This window comes from Squalius cephalus (assembly GCF_949319135.1).
Source record: "Squalius cephalus genome assembly, chromosome: 15".
In the NCBI taxonomy this organism is placed as follows: Eukaryota; Metazoa; Chordata; class Actinopteri; order Cypriniformes; family Leuciscidae; genus Squalius; species Squalius cephalus.
In genome coordinates, this window is record NC_137136.1 from 20,959,727 (window position 1) to 20,979,487 (window position 19,761).

A 19,761-nucleotide genomic window follows, 5' to 3' on the forward strand; every position below is an offset into this window, starting at 1 on the left:
TAGAATGAGTGTGAGAGACAGAATTGAAGTGGCAATGAGGGTGAGAGGTGCTATGGCTTTTCCCCGGCCTGTCATTACAAAGGGCTTGAGTCACATTCTTATCCTGTTATAGCACTGACCAAAGGAACAAACACAGCCTCACAAATCCTCAATCAGGTACATTCAAATAGATGATTTGGTTAGTGATATTTGAATGTGCAATGTGGGGGCTCATTACATCCACACTGTGAGTGCTAGTTTTAGTTGGCATACACCATGGTGAACTATGTGTGACTCCATCCCAAAAGCTGTGCTCACTTGCTCTCCGTTTAACCCCTCTGTCACACAAACACACACACACAAAAACATATTTTTGTTTTAACACACATACCCAGACTCTCCCCGCCAAAACATTTGCTCGCTCTCATAAAAAGTCTGACTACTGGCGAAAGCCACCCAGCAATTCCACCAAAGCCACAGCGGAGCGGCTCCAGAACTGGACTGATCTGGTTCACTGCGTTCTGCCCCACACAAAAAGCTTTGTGTATGTGGAAGCGTGTGTGTGGGTAAAAGAATTTTAGAGGCTGAAACCATGAATATATTGAGAACTAGCTGTTCTGGTCGGGTTTTAGGTCAGGTGAGGTTCTAGCTGGTTTTATGTGTTTCTTTATCTATCTATCTATCTATCTATCTATCTATCTATCTATCTATCTATCTATCTATCTATCTAATCCATTCATCCATCCATCCACCCTATAGCTTTTAAATGAATAGTTCACTCAAAAATGAAACCATCATTCTACATTGTTCCAAACCTGTATGACTTTCTTTACTTTATATGCAAATCAAGACTTGGACCTTGGGACTTCCATAAGAATTGTCTACTATATTTCAAGATTTCTTGAGGTTATATGATAGCTTTATAAGAGAAAAATAAAATATTACATAGTTGTTCTTTGGAAGTCTTGACATCTGACTTCTCGTAAGCACATTGATGGGTTTGTGAATGAATCATTGCTGGCTTTTTTTCAATGAAAGTGGTCTGAATGATACATTTACGAATTAATGTGATTCTCTTGTTCAACTCATTGAAACAATGATTCAACTGCAGTAGTTAAAGGGATAGTTCACCCAAAAATAAAAAAAATCTGTAAGTGTCACTCACACTCATGTCATTCCAAACCTATATGAATTTCGTTCAACTTTGAAAAACATAACTATAAATATATGTTATGAAACCTGAGACTGAAAGTCCATTCAACAAAACTTTCATGCATCAAAAAGTACAGAAAGAAACATTGTAAAGGTAATCCATATGAATCAAGTGGTTTAATCAAACCACTTTTCAACCATTTAATCGAATGTGTTCATCATATAAAGCACTAGTGTCTGCAGAAGACTTGGAAATAAACTGCTCAATTCATTTGGATTACTTGTACGATGTCTTATTTTGTACTTTCTGTTTAAGTTTTGGTTGCATGGACTTTCAAATTTTTGAAAAAAATATGAAATATCTTCATTTGTGTCTTCCGAAGATGAATGACATGAGGGTGAGTAAATGATGACAGAATTTACATTTTTTGGGTGAACTATTCCTTTAATAAATAATGGAGGGGAAGATTATCACTGAATATTGACATACATTGTTCTGTTTCTCACACAATCCTATCATATGAGTTCAGAAGACCTGGATTATAGCACACAAGTTGAATAGACATGCAATGGAACTGGGCAACCGAGTACATTTAGTTAAATTTCTAAATTTGCACACCACAGGAAAAAAAAAAAGTCACATGGTTTGGAATGAAACAAGGGCTTGTAAATTATGACCGAATTAAAAATTTTCTGTGAATTGTCTCTTTAAGAACACCCATTTAGAGACAAAACTGACTCTATAATGTGTCATTTAAATAGTGGCCACTGTTTTGCAGGTGGTCACATCCACAAAGTTTGGTGGTCATAGCAGATGGTAGTGGCTGAATTAGACAGAGAAGGGGAATTTACAGAAGAACCACTCATTCTACACACCATACCACAAATATGTACACACTCATGCCCACTCACATATATATATAAAAACATAAACATGTCTGAATAATCCAAAAATGGCTGTGATGTCAGTGCTCAAACATGAGATGTTTTTTAGACTTTAAATGCCATCTGAAGAGTTTCAAATATAATCTCACCAGGAAGCCATCTGAAGCAGCCGGGGTCAGCGTCATCCCCAAATGAGAGTTTTTAAGATTTCGAGACACGTTCTGAAAAGCATTTTCACCTATATACAGAATAACACAAAAACATGTTGTAAACTAGTACTCCACGCACAACACTGCTATTGAAGTAAATTCTGATAGCCAAAGAGTTAATCCAATACCTAGGTTAACTTTTGAGCAATTGGAATTTATCTCTTCTCCCACAATGCACTTGTAAATATCTCCCTTCCTGTTATTTTGTGGTCCGTCCCATGGAGCACCAACCAGAATTCTGTTCATAAAACAATGAGTCACTCAGAATACAATTACAAAATAACCTTTACCAAGGAGACCATCAAAGAGCAGCAAAACATTATGCATTCATAAGCTTGTTATATTATAGGTCCTAATCACCTGATAACATCTTAATATAATGTAACTTAGTACTTTATTTATCATCAAGAACCTCTAAATGTGAGTTAAAAACTAAAAAGTACGAAAAAATTACTCACGATTTTTCTCCATTGTCATCGTGCTGTAGCACAGAGAAGCCGAACAGAGCATCTTCAGGCCCACTGAAGATCCGTGGCCTCTTCACATCAATATTAAAACACTCACACAGCCCTAAAAGAGAGAGCGAGATTGAGTCTTACAAGTAGCATATAGTATATTAGGCTATATAGTAGTAAATATTATAGACATCTTCACTAAAAGATTATGCATTAGATAAATAGATGGACTACATAGAAAGAAGTACATGACAGATAAGTCTAAGCATATACTTGTACTCAATCTTTTGATTGAGAAATACTTAAAAGTTTAATGAAGCTAAGTATACTTGGCTTGTAGTTGTGTTTACTCTTTTGATTGACTAGCTTATTAAATACTTTTTTTTTACATAGTTATACATACTGTCTAATAAACTTATATTAATTGAAAACACAGATTTATTAAGAAAACAGATATGTTCCTAATTCTGAGTATCTGAATTTTTGAGCTAGTCCACTGGTAGTGTAGGAATTTACTTTAAATCTATTCAAATGTAAAATAATGCGACTGTCAAACGTTAAACAGCATTTAAGTTCAAAACTGCCTAACGTTGCCGAATGAAATGTCGACCCAGAAAGGGTTAATGACTGTAAAGCTTTGGGGGTGTTGATGGACTCAATCTACTCCATCTGTGTTTTGATCATCATTCTGAATCCGATCTAGATGTAGTCTTTGACAAAAATAAGATTTTTTTTTTTTTTTTTTTTTTAATGAAAAAAAACCTTTTTTTTTAAAGACGCATTCAAGTGTTGATAAAAAAGGATGCATGAAGCTAGGATAAAATGTTTTAAAAATGGTACAGTTAAAGGTATATTTAAAGTATGAAAATGTATCCCTAAATAGGAACATAGTAGTATACTTACAGTAAAGTGCAAAAATAATATATAAATAGGAAACTATAAGTATGATGTTATGTTCACTTAAAGAAAACTTACAAGTTTACTTGCAGTATACTAAATTAGTGCTGGTAGATTAATGAGAGTATACTTCAAAGTGTACTTTAAAAACTAAAACATTTGACTAGTAAACTATCAGTACACCTACAAGTTCACTTGTAGTATAGTTGCAGTACAAGCAGAAAACTAGTTGTGTACTCAAAGTTTACTACCGTTACACTTAAAGCATACTTAAAAGTATACTTTTATACACTAAAAAGTGGGCCAATTTAGTCCCAAGTAGTATTGAAACAGTACACTTTGCAAGTATACTTCTAGTACATTGATATTAGTATACTTACTACATAAAGTATACTTAAAATATACTTGAACTTTACTTAAGTATACCTAATAAAATTAAGTTGAAGTATACTTATTTTTTGTAAGGGAACCATAGTTTCTACTAAAATGATGTGGTTATGTTGAAAATTATAAGGGTTTAGACTGCTTTGTGAAGTTCTTCCACTTCGTTTCTTCAAATTTCTATTTCTATTCAAATTTGTTTGAAATCATTTTGATGGTAAACAAACTCATAGTAGGGCGAATCATCCCGATAGCAAAGCAGGGGGGGACACCGCTGGCAAAACCAGCAATGCAAGTTTGAAAGGTGGCGCCCCACCAAATCTCGCGAGAATCACGACTTACTTTACGGCACGATGTCACATACATCAACAACATATGAAGCAGCCTCTATGGAGGACACTAGCACGCATTTCAGACGTGAATCATGGCAGAGTCGACGAAGAAAACTAAGAAAGCATGGTCGGAAGAGCGCAGAGACGGCTCTGCGTGAGTGGTATTTACGACAGTAACGTTAAATACAAGTACTCCGAGAAAAACGGAAACTGCATATTCTGCCTTTAAAAGTGGACATTTCAAACTTTATATAGGTATTTTTCTAATGTCTGTGAGGCTAGTATATGCTGTTTTTCAGTTCATTTATGAGACGCGCTCCAGTTCACGGAGACCATGAAAGCGCGTCCTGTTTTATTTTATTTTACAAAAGCACATTGTTTTCTTGTTACTGTGAGTTTACACAAATAAAAGTAGTTGCGAATGATGTATTATTCTTTTCTGTATGACCAGAAATTGTGGAGTATTTTAAAGGGACACTCCACCCATTTGCATTAAGCTTTGCATTGTTAGAAACCCAGTCATACTATTGAATGGTCGTGCAACACTCTCTCATTTTCCCCTGAGACGGGAGAAATCCGTTATTTACCTTTTACACTTCCTCCTACAATGACGCAAAAATCGTCATTTTGCGTCATTGTAGGAGGAAGTGTAAGAGGGGGGGATTTCTGTTGAGACTACAAGCACTAGTTCCTCATCTTTCCCAGGGGGCGGGACCCGCTCACGCTACAGACCTATTACAGATCAGTGGGTGGGACTTTACTCACTGAAACTGAAAGCAATATCCTCCATCTTGTTTGAAGCTAAGCTAACAGGCGCTGTGGAGACAGATGTAAAGTAATGACAATAGCGGAGGAGAGTGCTCAATATGATATAGAAGAAGAGGATTTCGGAAGTCTGATGCTTGAATCAGGTGTTTGTGGCTACCTTTACAAGCCGCATTATAGCGAAGAGCAGCCGAGGCAGAAGACCTGCCTGCCGCGGACGAGGAGCCCGGACTGGCTCGAGTTAGGGCGGACTGGTGGCGCCGGTGATCTCACTATGCAACTCATAGACTGTAAGATGCAACTACGAACACAGAGATAGAGTCCGTCTGCGGCAAAGAATTTCAACGATGACCATTTCTCCTGGACGAAATCTCTGAATCAGACGAGGACACGGACGTTTGTGTTGAGAACTATCCTAGTTTCGCACCGCATATGTTCTGACTGAACATCCAGGTACCATGCAATAATTCACCTTTTCGAAAGAAATACAAACGAGGAGTAATGCACTAATGAGTTCGCCAACTAACTAGACATTTTGTGTGAATGTGAAATGAATTTCAAGCTCTGGTGGTAGCTAGCCTTGTAGACGGAAGAGTGATTTCTCTTATAGGCAGATATGCGCTTTCTGGATTAGTGGGAGTGGCTTGCGGAGCTGTGCAATGTGGTGCATTGTGGGAGTTGTTGTTGTAACTGTCAAAGGACATGTTTTTTGTTGATATGTGTATTTATGTTTTTGTTATAAATTAATGTCAATTTGAGTTCATTCAATTTGAAACAATTGCGTTATTCAGAACCCCATATTTATAATGTATGCCCTTTGAGGTGGTTAAAGTTAGTGGTTCTTTAAGATTTACGTAGAAAACGTGATGTGTCACATGACCCAGTTCAGTTTGGAGCGGGTCTACGTCTTTTTTGGGTCAGAGCGAATATGGATGCAGAGAAACGACATGTAGTCTGAGAAGGAATTGCGTGATCTGCATGGTTTGAGAGGCGCACACGTTTTCACGGTGTCTACGGTGTTTACTGAAGAGAGAGATACAAAATAAACTACAAAGACATCTGTATGAAGCGTGGCCTTTATTTCATCAGACCAATGCAGCTATAGTGAAAACGTGACGCCATTACAGTCGACAGCTTAAAGAGTGGAACGGCATCGGCTGGATGAGAAGAGGAAATGAGATCGCGGGCGCATCACGTATAGAAGAGACGTCGAATACGAAGAGAAAGCACGATCGCGGGACTATCGCGTGGAGAGAGAAGGCGTCAGAGACGAGGCTTGCCGCTATGCACGCAGTTATCACCGTCAGGGAAGTACCGCGACCCGACCAGTAGAGGGCGACATTTAATCGCGTAGACTACAGCTTCGCGAGTATCCTTTCTGCAGGCTTCAGAGAACAGTGTTTGTTTAATTCATCACTGTTACAAGCAGAAGAGTGCTGCTCTGCAATTAACTGCAGGTCAGACTGTGCTGTTTTTACATCTTTATGGACATCAAGAGAAGAAAAAAAAAAAAAAGTAAAGAAAATTATTTGTATATATTGTTTGATTTTACAGCCTAATTGGTGTATGCCTTATAATTGATGTAGTGGTGAATAGTTACAAGGTTTTTGATCTGAGAGTAGTAGTTAAGTAACACTAAAGTACTTTGCTAAAAACCTTTGCAATGTCGGTTTGTGGAGAAAAATCACAATATGATGAATCAAGTGAACAAACTGAGTCCCTTCAGGCAGAGTTGACTAGCTTAACTGAACAGTTAAAATTTCAAACTGATGATGCTGAAAGGGAAAGATTAGAGTCACTCATAGCTGATATTCATGCTAAAATACTTCAAATAGCAAAACCTACTGCTTCCACTTCAAGAAGAGATGAACCCAGGAAATCTTCACGAGAGAGAAAATTAACTCCAAAAATGCAAGAGCTTAAGCAGCAAGAAGTTTCTCAGAAGGAGAGTAAATTCATCAAGTTGTATGAAAGCTGGAAAGAACAAGTAAGAACTACCCGTACTAAACTTAAGGATGAGTGCTCTGACCAAGACTTGGGTGACATGATGGACAGTGTTGAAGGGCTGGAAACTCAAGTGAAAAATGCATATGAACTTATACGATCTCAATCAGTACCTTCAACTGAGATTAGAAGAAAAATTGATTCCTGTACAGCAGTAACAACAGATTTGATGGGGCTGATGAAAGTACGCATGAGTGAAGTGGGGCAGGAGGAATTTGATGCTAGTGCAGAAGATGCAAGAATTCGTATGGTGCTTGACAAAGAGTATGCTAAGTCAATATTTTCAGCTACAAGCTCCAAGTCTACAATTCGTAGTCACCGTTCAAGCTGCTCATCAGAACAGCAAAGCATCTCCGCAAAAAGAGCAGAGTTTGCCGCACAGTTGGCTGCAAAGCAGGCAGAGATAAAGATGGAGGAGGCTATTGCTGCTCAAAGACAAGAACTTAAAAGATTGGAAAATGAGCGTGATCTTCAAGTAATAGCTGCAAAGCTCAAAGCATACTCTGAAGCTGACTCCGGTGAATCTAATAACAAAAGTAGAATAGCACGCAGTGAGGTAGCTAATTGTCCTCCAGTATCTTTTAAGGAAATTAAAGAGGAACAAATAACCCATTCTGATAGGGAAGCCTCAGTAGTACAAGCCATACATGACACAATGGTTCTCAGCAGACTTCCAGCACCTGAGCCCTCAGTTTTCTCAGGGGACCCACTTAAGTTCTTAGAGTGGAGAACAAGTTTCAAGGCATTGATAGAACAGCGATGCACAAATTCAGCTGATAAGTTGTTCTATCTACAAAAATATGTCAGTGGTGAGGCACGATCTGTATTGGAAGGAAGCTTCTATAGAAAGGACGATAAAGCCTATGATCAAGCATGGGAAGCTTTGAATTCTCGGTACGGCCATTCATTTGTAATTCAGCGAGCTTTTAGAGAAAAACTGAATAACTGGCCAAAGATTGGTTCAAGAGAATCAGTTAAACTGAGAGAGTTAAGTGACTTTCTGACTGCCTGCAGCAGTGCCATGCCACACATCAAAGGGCTTCAGGTGTTAAATGACTGTGAAGAGAACCGAAAAATGCTACAAAAACTCCCTGATTGGGTGACGTCTCGTTGGAATCGCCATGTTACAATGCAGTTGAGACAAACAGAGGAATACCCTAATTTCAAGGAGTTTGCTGAATTTCTGGCACAAGAAGCAGAAATAGCCTGCAACCCTGTAACATCCTTTCACGCCTTGAAGCTTTCTGAAGAACGTCCATCTAGAGAAGTTAAGCGCTCAAAGGCTAATGCATTCATCACAAATGTGAAAGCATCAGACAAACCAAGTACAGTGCCGAAAACATACAGTGTTGAGAGAAGCAACTCAGTGGTTCCAAACAGACCCAATAAAGTAAGCGCAGCGCCTTTATGTTCATACCTAGTCACATGCAGGTGTTGTGGGGAAAGTCACTCCATACACAAATGTCAAACGTTTGCCAGTAAGTCTGTGGAGGACAAGAGAAAGTTCATATTTGACAATAACCTGTGCTTTGGCTGTCTTAAGAAAGGGCACAATTCAAAGGATTGCAAGAGTAAAGCTACTTGTAGTATATGCAAGAAACATCATCCAACACCACTTCATGAAGACCGTCCGTCTTCTGCAGCACTTCCTCATGTTATGCAAACAGAAGAAAACACATCTTCCCTTTCCTGTTGTGTAGACAGTAGTAACGGTGGGAGCACATCAATGATAGTGCCTGTATGGATTTCTTCAATTGACAATCCTGAAAGAGAGACCTTAGTTTATGCCCTACAAGATACCCAGAGTAGCAACACCTTTGTAGACCAAGAAGTGTGTGAGAGGATGGGGGTAGTTTCAGAGCCTGTCAAGTTAAAGCTTACTACAATGATGGGAAAGGATTCTGTCGTTCAAAGTGAGAGTTAGTGGACTCAGAGTTAGAGGGTTTTCCTCTCATGGCTTAATTAATTTGCCACCGTCCTATACCAGAGATTTTATCCCACTTGAACATTCCCACATTCCTACCTCTGAAACCGCAAGAAGGTGGATACATCTGAATAAAATAGCACAGGAAATACCAGAGCTGTTGGATTGTAAGGATGGACTTCTGATTGGTTACGACTGCTCAAGAGCTTTAGCACCTCGACAAGTCATCACAGGTGGTGATAATGAGCCGTATGCCATCAGGACTGACCTGGGTTGGAGTATTGTTGGTAGTTCACCACAGGTTGTAAAATCGAGAGAAGTCACTGGTCTGTGTCATCGTGTATCTGTTAAGGAACTTCCAATACTGACTCCTGTTGCTGTCATCAGAGCCCTTGAATCAGACTTTAAAGATACAAACCCAAAGGAAAAGAGCATATCGCAAGACGATATACAGTTCATGCAATTACTGAACGAAAAAATTCATCAGAATACAGAGGGACACCTGGAGATGCCACTTCCCTTCAAGACACGCCCACAATTACCAGAAAATAAGCGGCTGGCTCTTGTGCGGCTGAAACGTTTGAAAGGAAAATTTGAGAAAAACCCCAAATTCAAGAGTGATTATGTTAAGTTTATGGAAAGTGTCTTCAATGATGGTGATGCGGAGAGAGCTGAACATCAACCCAAGGCAGGAAACGTCTGGTATATTCCTCACCAAGGGGTGTACCACCCTAGAAAGCCAGAGAAAATTAGAGTTGTGTTCGACTGCTCTGCCAAGTATGATGGCACCGCTTTAAATGATCACTTGCTAACTGGACCTGATCTCACTAATGGGCTTACAGGGGTACTCTGCAGGTTTCGCAAACATCCAGTCACAGTTATTTGTGATGTAGAAAGGATGTTTCACAGATTCCATGTGAGCCAGGAAGACAGAGATTACTTGCGGTTCCTGTGGTGGGAAAATGGCGATACAAATTTAGAGCCAAAGGAGTATCGCATGAAAGTCCATCTTTTCGGGGCAGCATCCTCACCTGGCTGCGCAAATTATGGAATGAAGTACCTTGCATGTCAAAATGAAAGCGAGTATCCTGCAGCAGCCAGTTTCATCAAAAAGAATTTCTATGTTGATGATGGGCTCATTAGTGTAGAAAATGTGGACGCAGCTATCAAACTAATCCAGGAAGCTCGAAATGTGTGTGCAAAAGGGAAATTGCGTTTACACAAGTTCATGTCCAACAACAGAACAGTTTTGGAGTCAATTCCTGTCAGCGAAAGAGCCAGCGAAGTTCAGGATGTCGACCTTGGTTCTGGTGAACTCCCAGTTCAGACTGTGCTAGGAGTAAAGTGGAGAGTAAATAGTGACACCTTTTCCTTTAAAGTTGCCCTGGATGAAAAACCAGCAACACGGCGAGGAATCCTCTCCACTGTGGCTTCTGTGTTTGATCCACTAGGCTTCCTGGCTCCCTTCCTCCTATTAGGTAAAAAGGTACTGCAGGAGATGTGCCAAAAGGGCATTGGATGGGATGAACCTCTGCCTGAAGAGTTAATGCCACAATGGACAAGCTGGCTGAACGAGCTGAAGAACCTGCAAAATCTCCAGATTATGAGATGTTTTGCTCCTGAACATCTAGGGACTGTTCAGAGGATCGAACTCCATCACTTTTCAGATGCGAGTAGTCATGGCTATGGTCAGTGCTCATATATCCGAGTGTTGAGTGAAGACAAAGTGCACTGCTCCTTTGTTATTGGCAAGGCAAGGGTTGCACCCACAAAAGTCGTGACCATACCAAGGCTTGAGTTGACAGCTGCGGTGATCTCTTCAGCGGTCAGTAGCATGTTGAAGGAGGAGCTGGAGCTCAAAATTGATGAAGAATATTTCTGGACAGACTCAAATGTAGTCTTAGGCTACATTAACAATGAAGCACGTAGGTTTCACGTGTTTGTGGCGAATCGAGTTCAAAGAATTCGTGAAACAACTGACCCTGCAAAGTGGCATTATATAAACTCGGATCAAAATCCAGCGGATCATGCCTCCAGGGGCCTCAAGGTGTCAGATCTGATTCACTCAAATTGGCTAACGGGACCCAAGTTTCTTTGGGAAAAGGATATTATCACACCTAAGACAACTCCAGAGCTGCTTGTTGGTGATCCTGAAATCAGAACGACACAAGTACTACAAACAAAGATAGTAGAAGATGAGAATTTTTTGGAGAGGTTTAAGCGGTTTTCAAAATGGCACACAGCATTGAAAGTTGTTGCTCGTATCCAGCAATTGGCAAGATACAAAACCGTTCAACCCATAAATGTTGAAGACATGAGAAAGGCCAGTATCGTGCTTGTAAGATTGGCACAAAAGGATGCCTTTAAAGATGAGATGCAAAAACTGAGTCATGGCAAATTGCCACATTGTCATCCATTGTTCCAACTTGACCCAGTACTGCATGATGGTGTTCTGAGGGTGGGAGGGCGATTGATGAAAGCTTCCTTACCTCTTGACTCGAAACACCCAGCAATCCTCCCGAGAGATAGTGTAGTCACACGTCTTATCTTGGATTACTGCCATGAAAAAACTCAGCACCAAGGCAGAGGACAGACCCTCAATGAATTGAGAGCGAACGGTTACTGGGTTGTTGGTGGCAGCAAAGTTGTGGCAAATCACATTAAGCAATGTGTTCCATGCAGGCGAAATCGCAGGTCAACAGAGATGCAAAAGATGGCGGATCTACCAGCTAGCCGTGTTGATCCCTCTCCACCATTCTCTTATTGTGGGATGGATTGTTTCGGACCATTTCTCATCAAGCAAGGTCGTAAAGAGCATAAGAGATATGGTCTCATAATCACCTGTTTCTCCTCAAGAGCAGTCCACACAGAGATGCTGGAAGATCTCACAACTGATGCTTTCATAAATGCCTTGCGATGTTTTATAGCTATCCGTGGAGCTGTAAGAGAGATCAGATCGGATCAAGGGACAAATTTTGTTGGGGCGAAAAATGAGCTGACAAAAGCTTTGAAAGAATTGGACAAGGACAGATTGACTGCTTACCTATCCCAGAAGCAATGTGACTTCATAATGAACGTACCTGATGCCAGTCACATGGGAGGGGTTTGGGAAAGGCAGATCAGAACAGTTAGGAGTGTTCTAAGCTGGGTTCTTTCGCAGAGCTCGGGAAGATTGGATGATGCTTCCTTGAGAACTTTCTTCTATGAAGCCATGTCGATCATTAATAGCCGCCCACTCACCACAGATACAATCAATGATCCCAAGGGGCTAGAGCCACTTACCCCAAACCATTTACTCACCATGAAAACCTCTGTTCCTCTGCCTCCACCAGGGAAATTTGTGCAAGAAGACCTGTACGGAAGAAAAAGGTGGCGCAGAGTACAATATCTGACAGAGCAATTTTGGAGTAGATGGAGGAAGGAATTTCTGACAAACATCACTCTCAGACAACGGTGGCATACTCCAAGACGCAATGTGAAGATTGGGGATATCGTCATCGTCAAGGAGGAAGGGGTTCCGCGCAATGAATGGAAACTTGGAAGAGTGCTTGATGTTTGTGAAGATGAAGATGGCCTGGTACGAAAAACCACAATACAAATAGGAAGTAGAAAGTTAGGGAAAGAGGGTCAGCGACTTACTAATCCATCCATTCTTGAACGTCCTATTCACAAATTAGTGGTACTTGTAGAAAACAATTAAATCTTATGCAATGTAACTAATCTCTTTACTCCTACACAAGTTGAGAGTTTGAAGTATTAAGAGTTTAAATATTAGACTTGATGCCAAGAGTCAGAGAACATTCTATTTTGTTCTGAAATTTGGTTTGTGAAATTACTAAATTTATTCAAACTTTTGCAAGTTTACAAGTTCATCATAAATGATAGTAATTTGGTGGGAGTGTAACTGTCAAAGGACATGTTTTTTGTTGATATGTGTATTTATGTTTTTGTTATAAATTAATGTCAATTTGAGTTCATTCAATTTGAAACAATTGCGTTATTCAGAACCCCATATTTATAATGTATGCCCTTTGAGGTGGTTAAAGTTAGTGGTTCTTTAAGATTTACGTAGAAAACGTGATGTGTCACATGACCCAGTTCAGTTTGGAGCGGGTCTACGTCTTTTTTGGGTCAGAGCGAATATGGATGCAGAGAAACGACATGTAGTCTGAGAAGGAATTGCGTGATCTGCATGGTTTGAGAGGCGCACACGTTTTCACGGTGTCTACGGTGTTTACTGAAGAGAGAGATACAAAATAAACTACAAAGACATCTGTATGAAGCGTGGCCTTTATTTCATCAGACCAATGCAGCTATAGTTGTCTTTCATACAAATGCGTCCTGAAGTTATTTTTTGTCTTTCCTCGGTCACGAAGGCACCAAATTCAAAATTTATTTTACATTTCGACTACATATATGACCCACTTTAAATAAAAAACAATGTTCAAATGGGTGGAATGCCCCTTTAAGTTGTTTCCACTGATGATAGGAAAATGCAAGTGATCTCGTCGGCGCCTCCATGTCATGCAGTAAGCGCGCTCCACAATAATGGTGGAATATGTTGGAATAGACGATTTAATATGAATGGTGAGTGTCAGATTCTTGTGGTTATTTGTGATAATCCTAGCCCTTTATTGTCTAACCTGTATTATGACTGACATTTGACGAAATGCTTTGTTCCTTTTTTGTAAGTCGTTTTGGATAAATTGCTTCTAAATATGTAGCCTAAATGCCTAAAATTTTTTTTAGACATTTCAGGAAATTATCCATTTAAAAAAATAAAGTTTAAACACAATGCAATGCATCCTGCACCTAAATAGGTGGCCTGGTTGAATCAGGCACAGACTGGGGGAGGGACCACAAATCCGTGAGTACAGTTTACAAACCCGTGGGAACTGATTGTGAAAGCGTGGGCACGGTTTATGAAGTTGTGGGTACAGATTGCAAAAACTGAAGGCACGGTTTACAAATCTGAGAGCGCGGATTAGGAACTCGTGGGTACGGTTTATTAATCAATGGGCACGATTTGTTAAACCGAGGGAACGGTTTAAGAATTTGTGAGTACGGTTTATAAACTGAGGGGATGGATTGCAAAACCGTCACCACAGATTTTTTTTTTCCCCCACAGGTGACTTCCCGGGCTCCGTACAAGGCTTCTAAATATATGTAAAGATAAAGATCAAGAACGACTCATATTGGCATCTCAAGTGTCCTATATGCTGGAGAGTAAGAGCATTAAAGAACAGCTGTAGTTGATGAATGAACTGGATGGATGGATAGACAGGCAAGAAAAGGCCAGAGAAAAAGAGTTGGCAAAAGAGAGAAGGGAAGAGAAGGAAGGGCGTCGGTTGCAAAAACTACTGAACATAGTGGTTCCCTGTTATGACATACAGACCTGGCTTTTATATGATTCAGAGAGAGAGAGAGAGAGTGGCTGAAGGGAAAGTTCACCCGTTGATTTGTAACTCATGGCAAATTGAATTCAAAACAACCCGATTGGCCAAAGAAAGATGACCAGTCAATCACACTCCCAGCATAATTCCAACAGTAAAACCTATCTGAAGGGATTTGTTCTGTTTTGTATGATACGGTTTTGACCCACAAGTACACTGAGGTCTCATTCACTATGGGTGAAGTTGTGCTCTGAGTGGATTTCTTAGGATTGTTTACCCAAAAAGCAGAGGGGGAGGCTTTCAGAAAGGGGGCAGGCAGAGAACCAAACCCCACAGACCTCAAATAGGGAGCCTGCATTTCTCTCTTTTAGTCTCTCACTCTCTCTCTCTCTCTTTCCAGTGGAAGAGAACATGGAGGGGGATCCATATGGATCAAAGAAGAAATGGGACACACTCTGTAATTCATTCTTTTTTTCTGCCCAAATGTTCACAAAACTTAACTTGCCTTCCCACAATTCTCTTGTGCTCCTATTTCTCCTTATCCCTGTTTTGCATTTTTTCCTCTGTTGTAGTATTCTTTTTCTTTTCTTTAATTCCTTTTTGGGTTCTTTTCATTGGGGCATTGGGGGGCCTCAGCAAACCTCCAAAGGGGCCACAGGATATATATGTATATGTATATGCAATACTGAATCAGAATCTTGGATTTCTGCAATAACAAAGTGATTATATAAACACTCCCACGAGATGTGGTGTCAATGACTGACACGAGGGGTCGTACTTGGGAGCCCTAATCACCTCTGATACTTTGAGATAAGGCCATTGAGAATTGGTGAGTGGAATTTGCATGCGCCACTCCCCCGGACAAACAGGTATAAAAGGAGGTGGCGTGCATCCACTCATTGAAGTTTGTACTGAGGAGTCGAGACAGTGTCCCTTTGTGGCAGGAGGACAGGGAATGGAGGTTACAATAATATCCACTTGGTCTCGAAAAGGGTAGAGGTCAACCGATTCATTGCTTTTGCCGATATATCGGTACCGATAGTTGTTTGGTGAAACTATCGGTTATCAGCAAAAATCCATACCGATAGTTTTTCGGGTTGCGTCCGTTGCTGGAGCGGCTGAGAAGGGTGCGCTAGGGGTGTAATGATTCGTTTTAACAACGATTCGATTCGTATCGCGATTCGTGGTTGTCGATACGATTCAAGGACGATATTGGTTCATTTTGAACGATACGATCCGAAACGATTCAGTGACTTGAAATCGATTCAGTGACTTGAAATCGATTCAGTGACTTTTTAGCCAAAAATTCTTGAAAGGGAATCAGGTATCAATTAATTATGTGCGTGCAATTAAAGAGTGCACGCTACGAGCACAGTATAATGATGACAGGACATGAGATTTCGTTTTTCTGAGGTGAGAGACTTTACTGTATTTCGTTACAAGTTATGAAAATAATGATAGAATAATGACACGGACATAGCCTGACAACATCATCTGACCGCAGTAACTGAATCTGTACAACACGTTTTTTCTAATTTAAAATGTAACGACGTTGCATGCTTGTAGTTTATTTTGTGCTTTATATATAGGCTAGTGAAACGATATAAGCCTGCAGCGCGCGCCGCTGCATTTGCGCGTGCAATTGAAGAGTGCGCGCTACTGCAGTATAGCGGCTGAGAGGACAGGAAAGTCCGTTTTTCTGAGGTGAGAGACTTTGCGCTGCTTGTTGTCTTTGCACTGCTGCTGGCGCGTCACGCATGGCGATCACGTCACAGATAGGCAGACTGAATCGAGTAACGTTTAACGCCTTTATCATTAAAAGTGCTAAGAAAAAAACATCCTTATAAAGTCTGACGTGCTTAAATCCAATGCGTTATTTCATAGTATCGATCCAATCGATTCATTACCTTTTAAAACGATGTTAGATCAATATATGTCTAGATCGATATAACTTGCCGAGCACAGATCGATGTAGTTGGATCATTAAAGGGGGGGCGAAATGCTCATTTTCACTCAATCTCCTGTTAATCTTGAGTACCTATAGAGTAGTATTGCATCCTTCATATCTCCAAAAAGTCTTTAGTTTTATTATATTTATAAAAGAAAGATAGGCTGTACCGAGTCTTTCCGGAAAAAAACGAGCGGCTGGAGGCGGGCCGTGTGGGCGGAACTAAAGCTGTGCTAACGCGCCGAGCTAACAACACACAGAGACAATAGAAGCAGTTTTACTCACCGAACCTTTATCATTGTGACTGCTCGATCCTTAAGCATTAGACGATCTGCAAATCCGTCGATCTGGGCTTTGTTTATAAAACAATCATCGTCAAAATGCAGGGAACAAACAGTCTACACAACTCCGTTTATGCTCAGGAAAAACAAACTCCATCCACTGGTGCCTTAACGCTGGGTTCTTTGGGAATCTGTGCAGGGTTGTCTTGCCCTGGCAACCAAAAACACACTTCTTTGGTGACATTGGCTTCCCAAAAGCCGGGCAGGGCGCTATGATGGCGAACTGCTTTCGCTCTCTTGCTCTGGTCTACGGTTGCGCGCGCGCCCGCGATCTTACCAGAGAAGTGCCCTTAGGACCCATATAAGGAAATTCCGTTACATCTGACGTCACACATACCCATACTCGAAAAAAACTTTCCGAAACTTGTGACAAACCGGAAGGACAATTTTTGGCACAGAAATACTCCTTCAAACGTACAATTTAATTTTTGAAACTTTGTCCATGTTTAGCATGGGAATCCAACTCTTTAACAGTGTAAAAAACTCAGTATGCATGAAATAGCATTTCACCCCCCCTTTAAGAATATAAATCGATACATCGATGTAGTTGATTAATCGTTACACCCCTAGGGTGCGCTGTCATTACACATTACGAGCGCTGAGAAGGGACTGCTGGCATTATACAGAGCGAGAGCGGCCTCTAGAGGCCAAATAAAAACTATTACTGGCACCTGGAGTTGTTTATTTTAACATGTGAGGCTGCACGCAGCACGGAGAGAACACGCTTCATGGAGAGTGCTGACACTTCAGATGCGCGTTTAAAACACAGACAGCAAAACGGTATGAATACATAACACTAAAGTACATATTGCCATATCATTATAAAATAATTAATTTGTTGACTAGATGCTGCATTAGTACAGAAAGTCCAGCAGTATGTTTGCCGTCGAGGCTGAGAGTACTAACATTAGTAGTGGCTTCCTCAAGCAGTTAAAACAATGTGACAAAAACACAGCAAACCTGACCCAAATGTTTAATGTCGCAATTGTTACCATCTATTTGCATTAGTTTATATCCAGCTGGTCACTTTTATACATTCATTAGCCAGCGAAGTTGCAAATTTAAAGCTAGTGATATGATTGCTTTCTCAACATTGATATGTTCATGTAGCCGACAAAAACATAAACAAATCAGAAACGCATTCAATTTCAGTTCTTTTTTTATCACTAAAATACATATTGTTATTTTGATTAGATAATCATCAAGTGTTCTAAAATAGAAGGAAATAAAATGAGAGACTATACATTAGGGGAATAAAGTGAAAGACTATACTTCCTTGGGAGAAGTTGCCAGGGAGAGGCTGTCGCAAGGAGCATGAGCTTGAGAACCAATTCCGGGTGAGCCAGTATGGCGCAAACAACAAGACCTGTTCTCCGTGCAATGTCTGTGCAATTAGACTCACAGGGAGAAAAGCATACTTGCGAAGGCCCCGGGGCCAGCTGTGTGCCAGCGCATCCGTGTCGAGGGAGGCCATGGTCAGGGAATACCACAGAGGGCAATAGGAGGATTCCTAGGAATTGAATCAACTCCAGATCAGCTGGACCACCTGAGGATGGATTCTCCACTCCCGATGAAGCGCAACACATTGCAAGAGCAAGTCCGCTGCGCGATAGAGTTAGACTGGGATGTAAGTCACCCACAGCGACCTCAGTCATGGCTGACTCTAGAGGACGAGATGAACGAGTTGTGACATGCATTGTAAGCATAAACTGCCTTGGATCAACGGTTGAAATCTCCACAGGGCCAGCAATATCGCTTGCAACTCCAGGCAGTTGATGTGCCACTGTAGTCGAGGTCCTGTCCAGGAGCACGATGCTGTGTGCCCATTGCACATGGCACCCCAGCCAGTCTGTTGTGACAACAACGCGCATGGACACTTGTTCTGGGGAATCCCCTGTCCATAGAAATGCAAGGTCTATCCAAGGGCTGAATAAGTGGCGGGCTGCTCGGTCTGCGGTGGAGTATGTGCGGCAGCCACAGGTGGATGCTCTTTGGGACGAATAGACACGGTGCGCGGCCTCTGCGTCCTGTAAGATGTGTTTAATGGCCTCCGTCTGCTTAATTTCTGCCGAAAACTGCTGGGCAAAGTCCTCGACCGAAGTGTCACCGAAGAGTCCACTCTGCAAAATGGGGTCGTTGAGAAAGCAAACTTTGTCTGCGTCCCCACATTTCAGCAAGCTCTGGATGAGAAATCAGGTGCGCTATGTGATGCAACGTCAAACTCATCCAGAAACTCCACCGTGCAAGACAAGGAATAGGAGCTCCATGGGGATTTACCCGGCGGAAATGCTCCCATTGTTGCCCTCAGATCACCCTGAGCGCTAGCCGGCGCAACCTTTTGCATTACAGACAGACCGAGACAAGGAACAGCTGAGGTGACACCTTTTAATAGAAAAGACAGTCGCGATCACAACGTTGACATGGTCATGTTCTCGCTGTGAGGACATGAATCATCCATGAATGCTGTGTCAGTAAAGGGGCGACTCAAACACAGAGACAGAGATTGTGGCCATCCGAGGACAAGAGATATCGACTGCACGCAGAAACACACAGGCAGAAATACATCTTTAAAAAGACACTCTCTGCCAGTGTTTTACTATTTTAGAGGAAAGTAGCTCCTTTAAATCGCTGAAATGCTTAGGGAAGCTTTTTGCACTTAACTTTGCAAGGTGTAGAGAGAGACTGCTAAACTACGCCATAACAACAGCAATCCGTCATTTGAAGTGAATGGAATGAGCTTATAGGTGACCTCAAGGATAAATCTGAATGAGTGGATGCAAGTGGATGCAACCTTCTTTTAACCAGTTCTCATTGCCAAGCAGCATTGCCGTAATTACAGCAGAAATAGCAGAAGAAATATCTTGGGTCTTAGGATATTGTGTTGGACAGTGGGCGGCCTTCAAGTCAAAAAGGTTGAGAACCACTGTGTTAGTGGAAAATGTCCATAGTTAATGTGATGAACTACACCTGTGGTTATTCTGCAGGATACTTGTACTTGAAGTGAACTGACTTCATAAATTAATTTAAAATGGCAAAAATTCGGAGTTCTAGCATCCAATCCAATGAAACTCAGACATGTTTAAGTGTGACTTAAAT

The 19,761-nt window shown here is 41.1% G+C and overlaps 1 protein-coding gene across 1 annotated transcript in view; it reads right to left on the reverse strand.

The window, feature by feature from the left end:
* itga10 (integrin, alpha 10) overlaps positions 1 to 19,761 on the reverse strand; it is a 55,162-nt gene that overhangs the window by 32,418 nt on the left and 2,983 nt on the right. The window contains exons 3-5 of the mRNA XM_079895649.1: positions 2,684 to 2,795; positions 2,354 to 2,463; positions 2,166 to 2,254 (exon numbers count right to left, since the gene is read on the reverse strand). Of these exons, the coding sequence (XP_079751775.1) occupies positions 2,166 to 2,254; positions 2,354 to 2,463; positions 2,684 to 2,795 (311 nt within the window). The remainder of the gene's footprint in view (positions 1 to 2,165; positions 2,255 to 2,353; positions 2,464 to 2,683; positions 2,796 to 19,761) is intronic.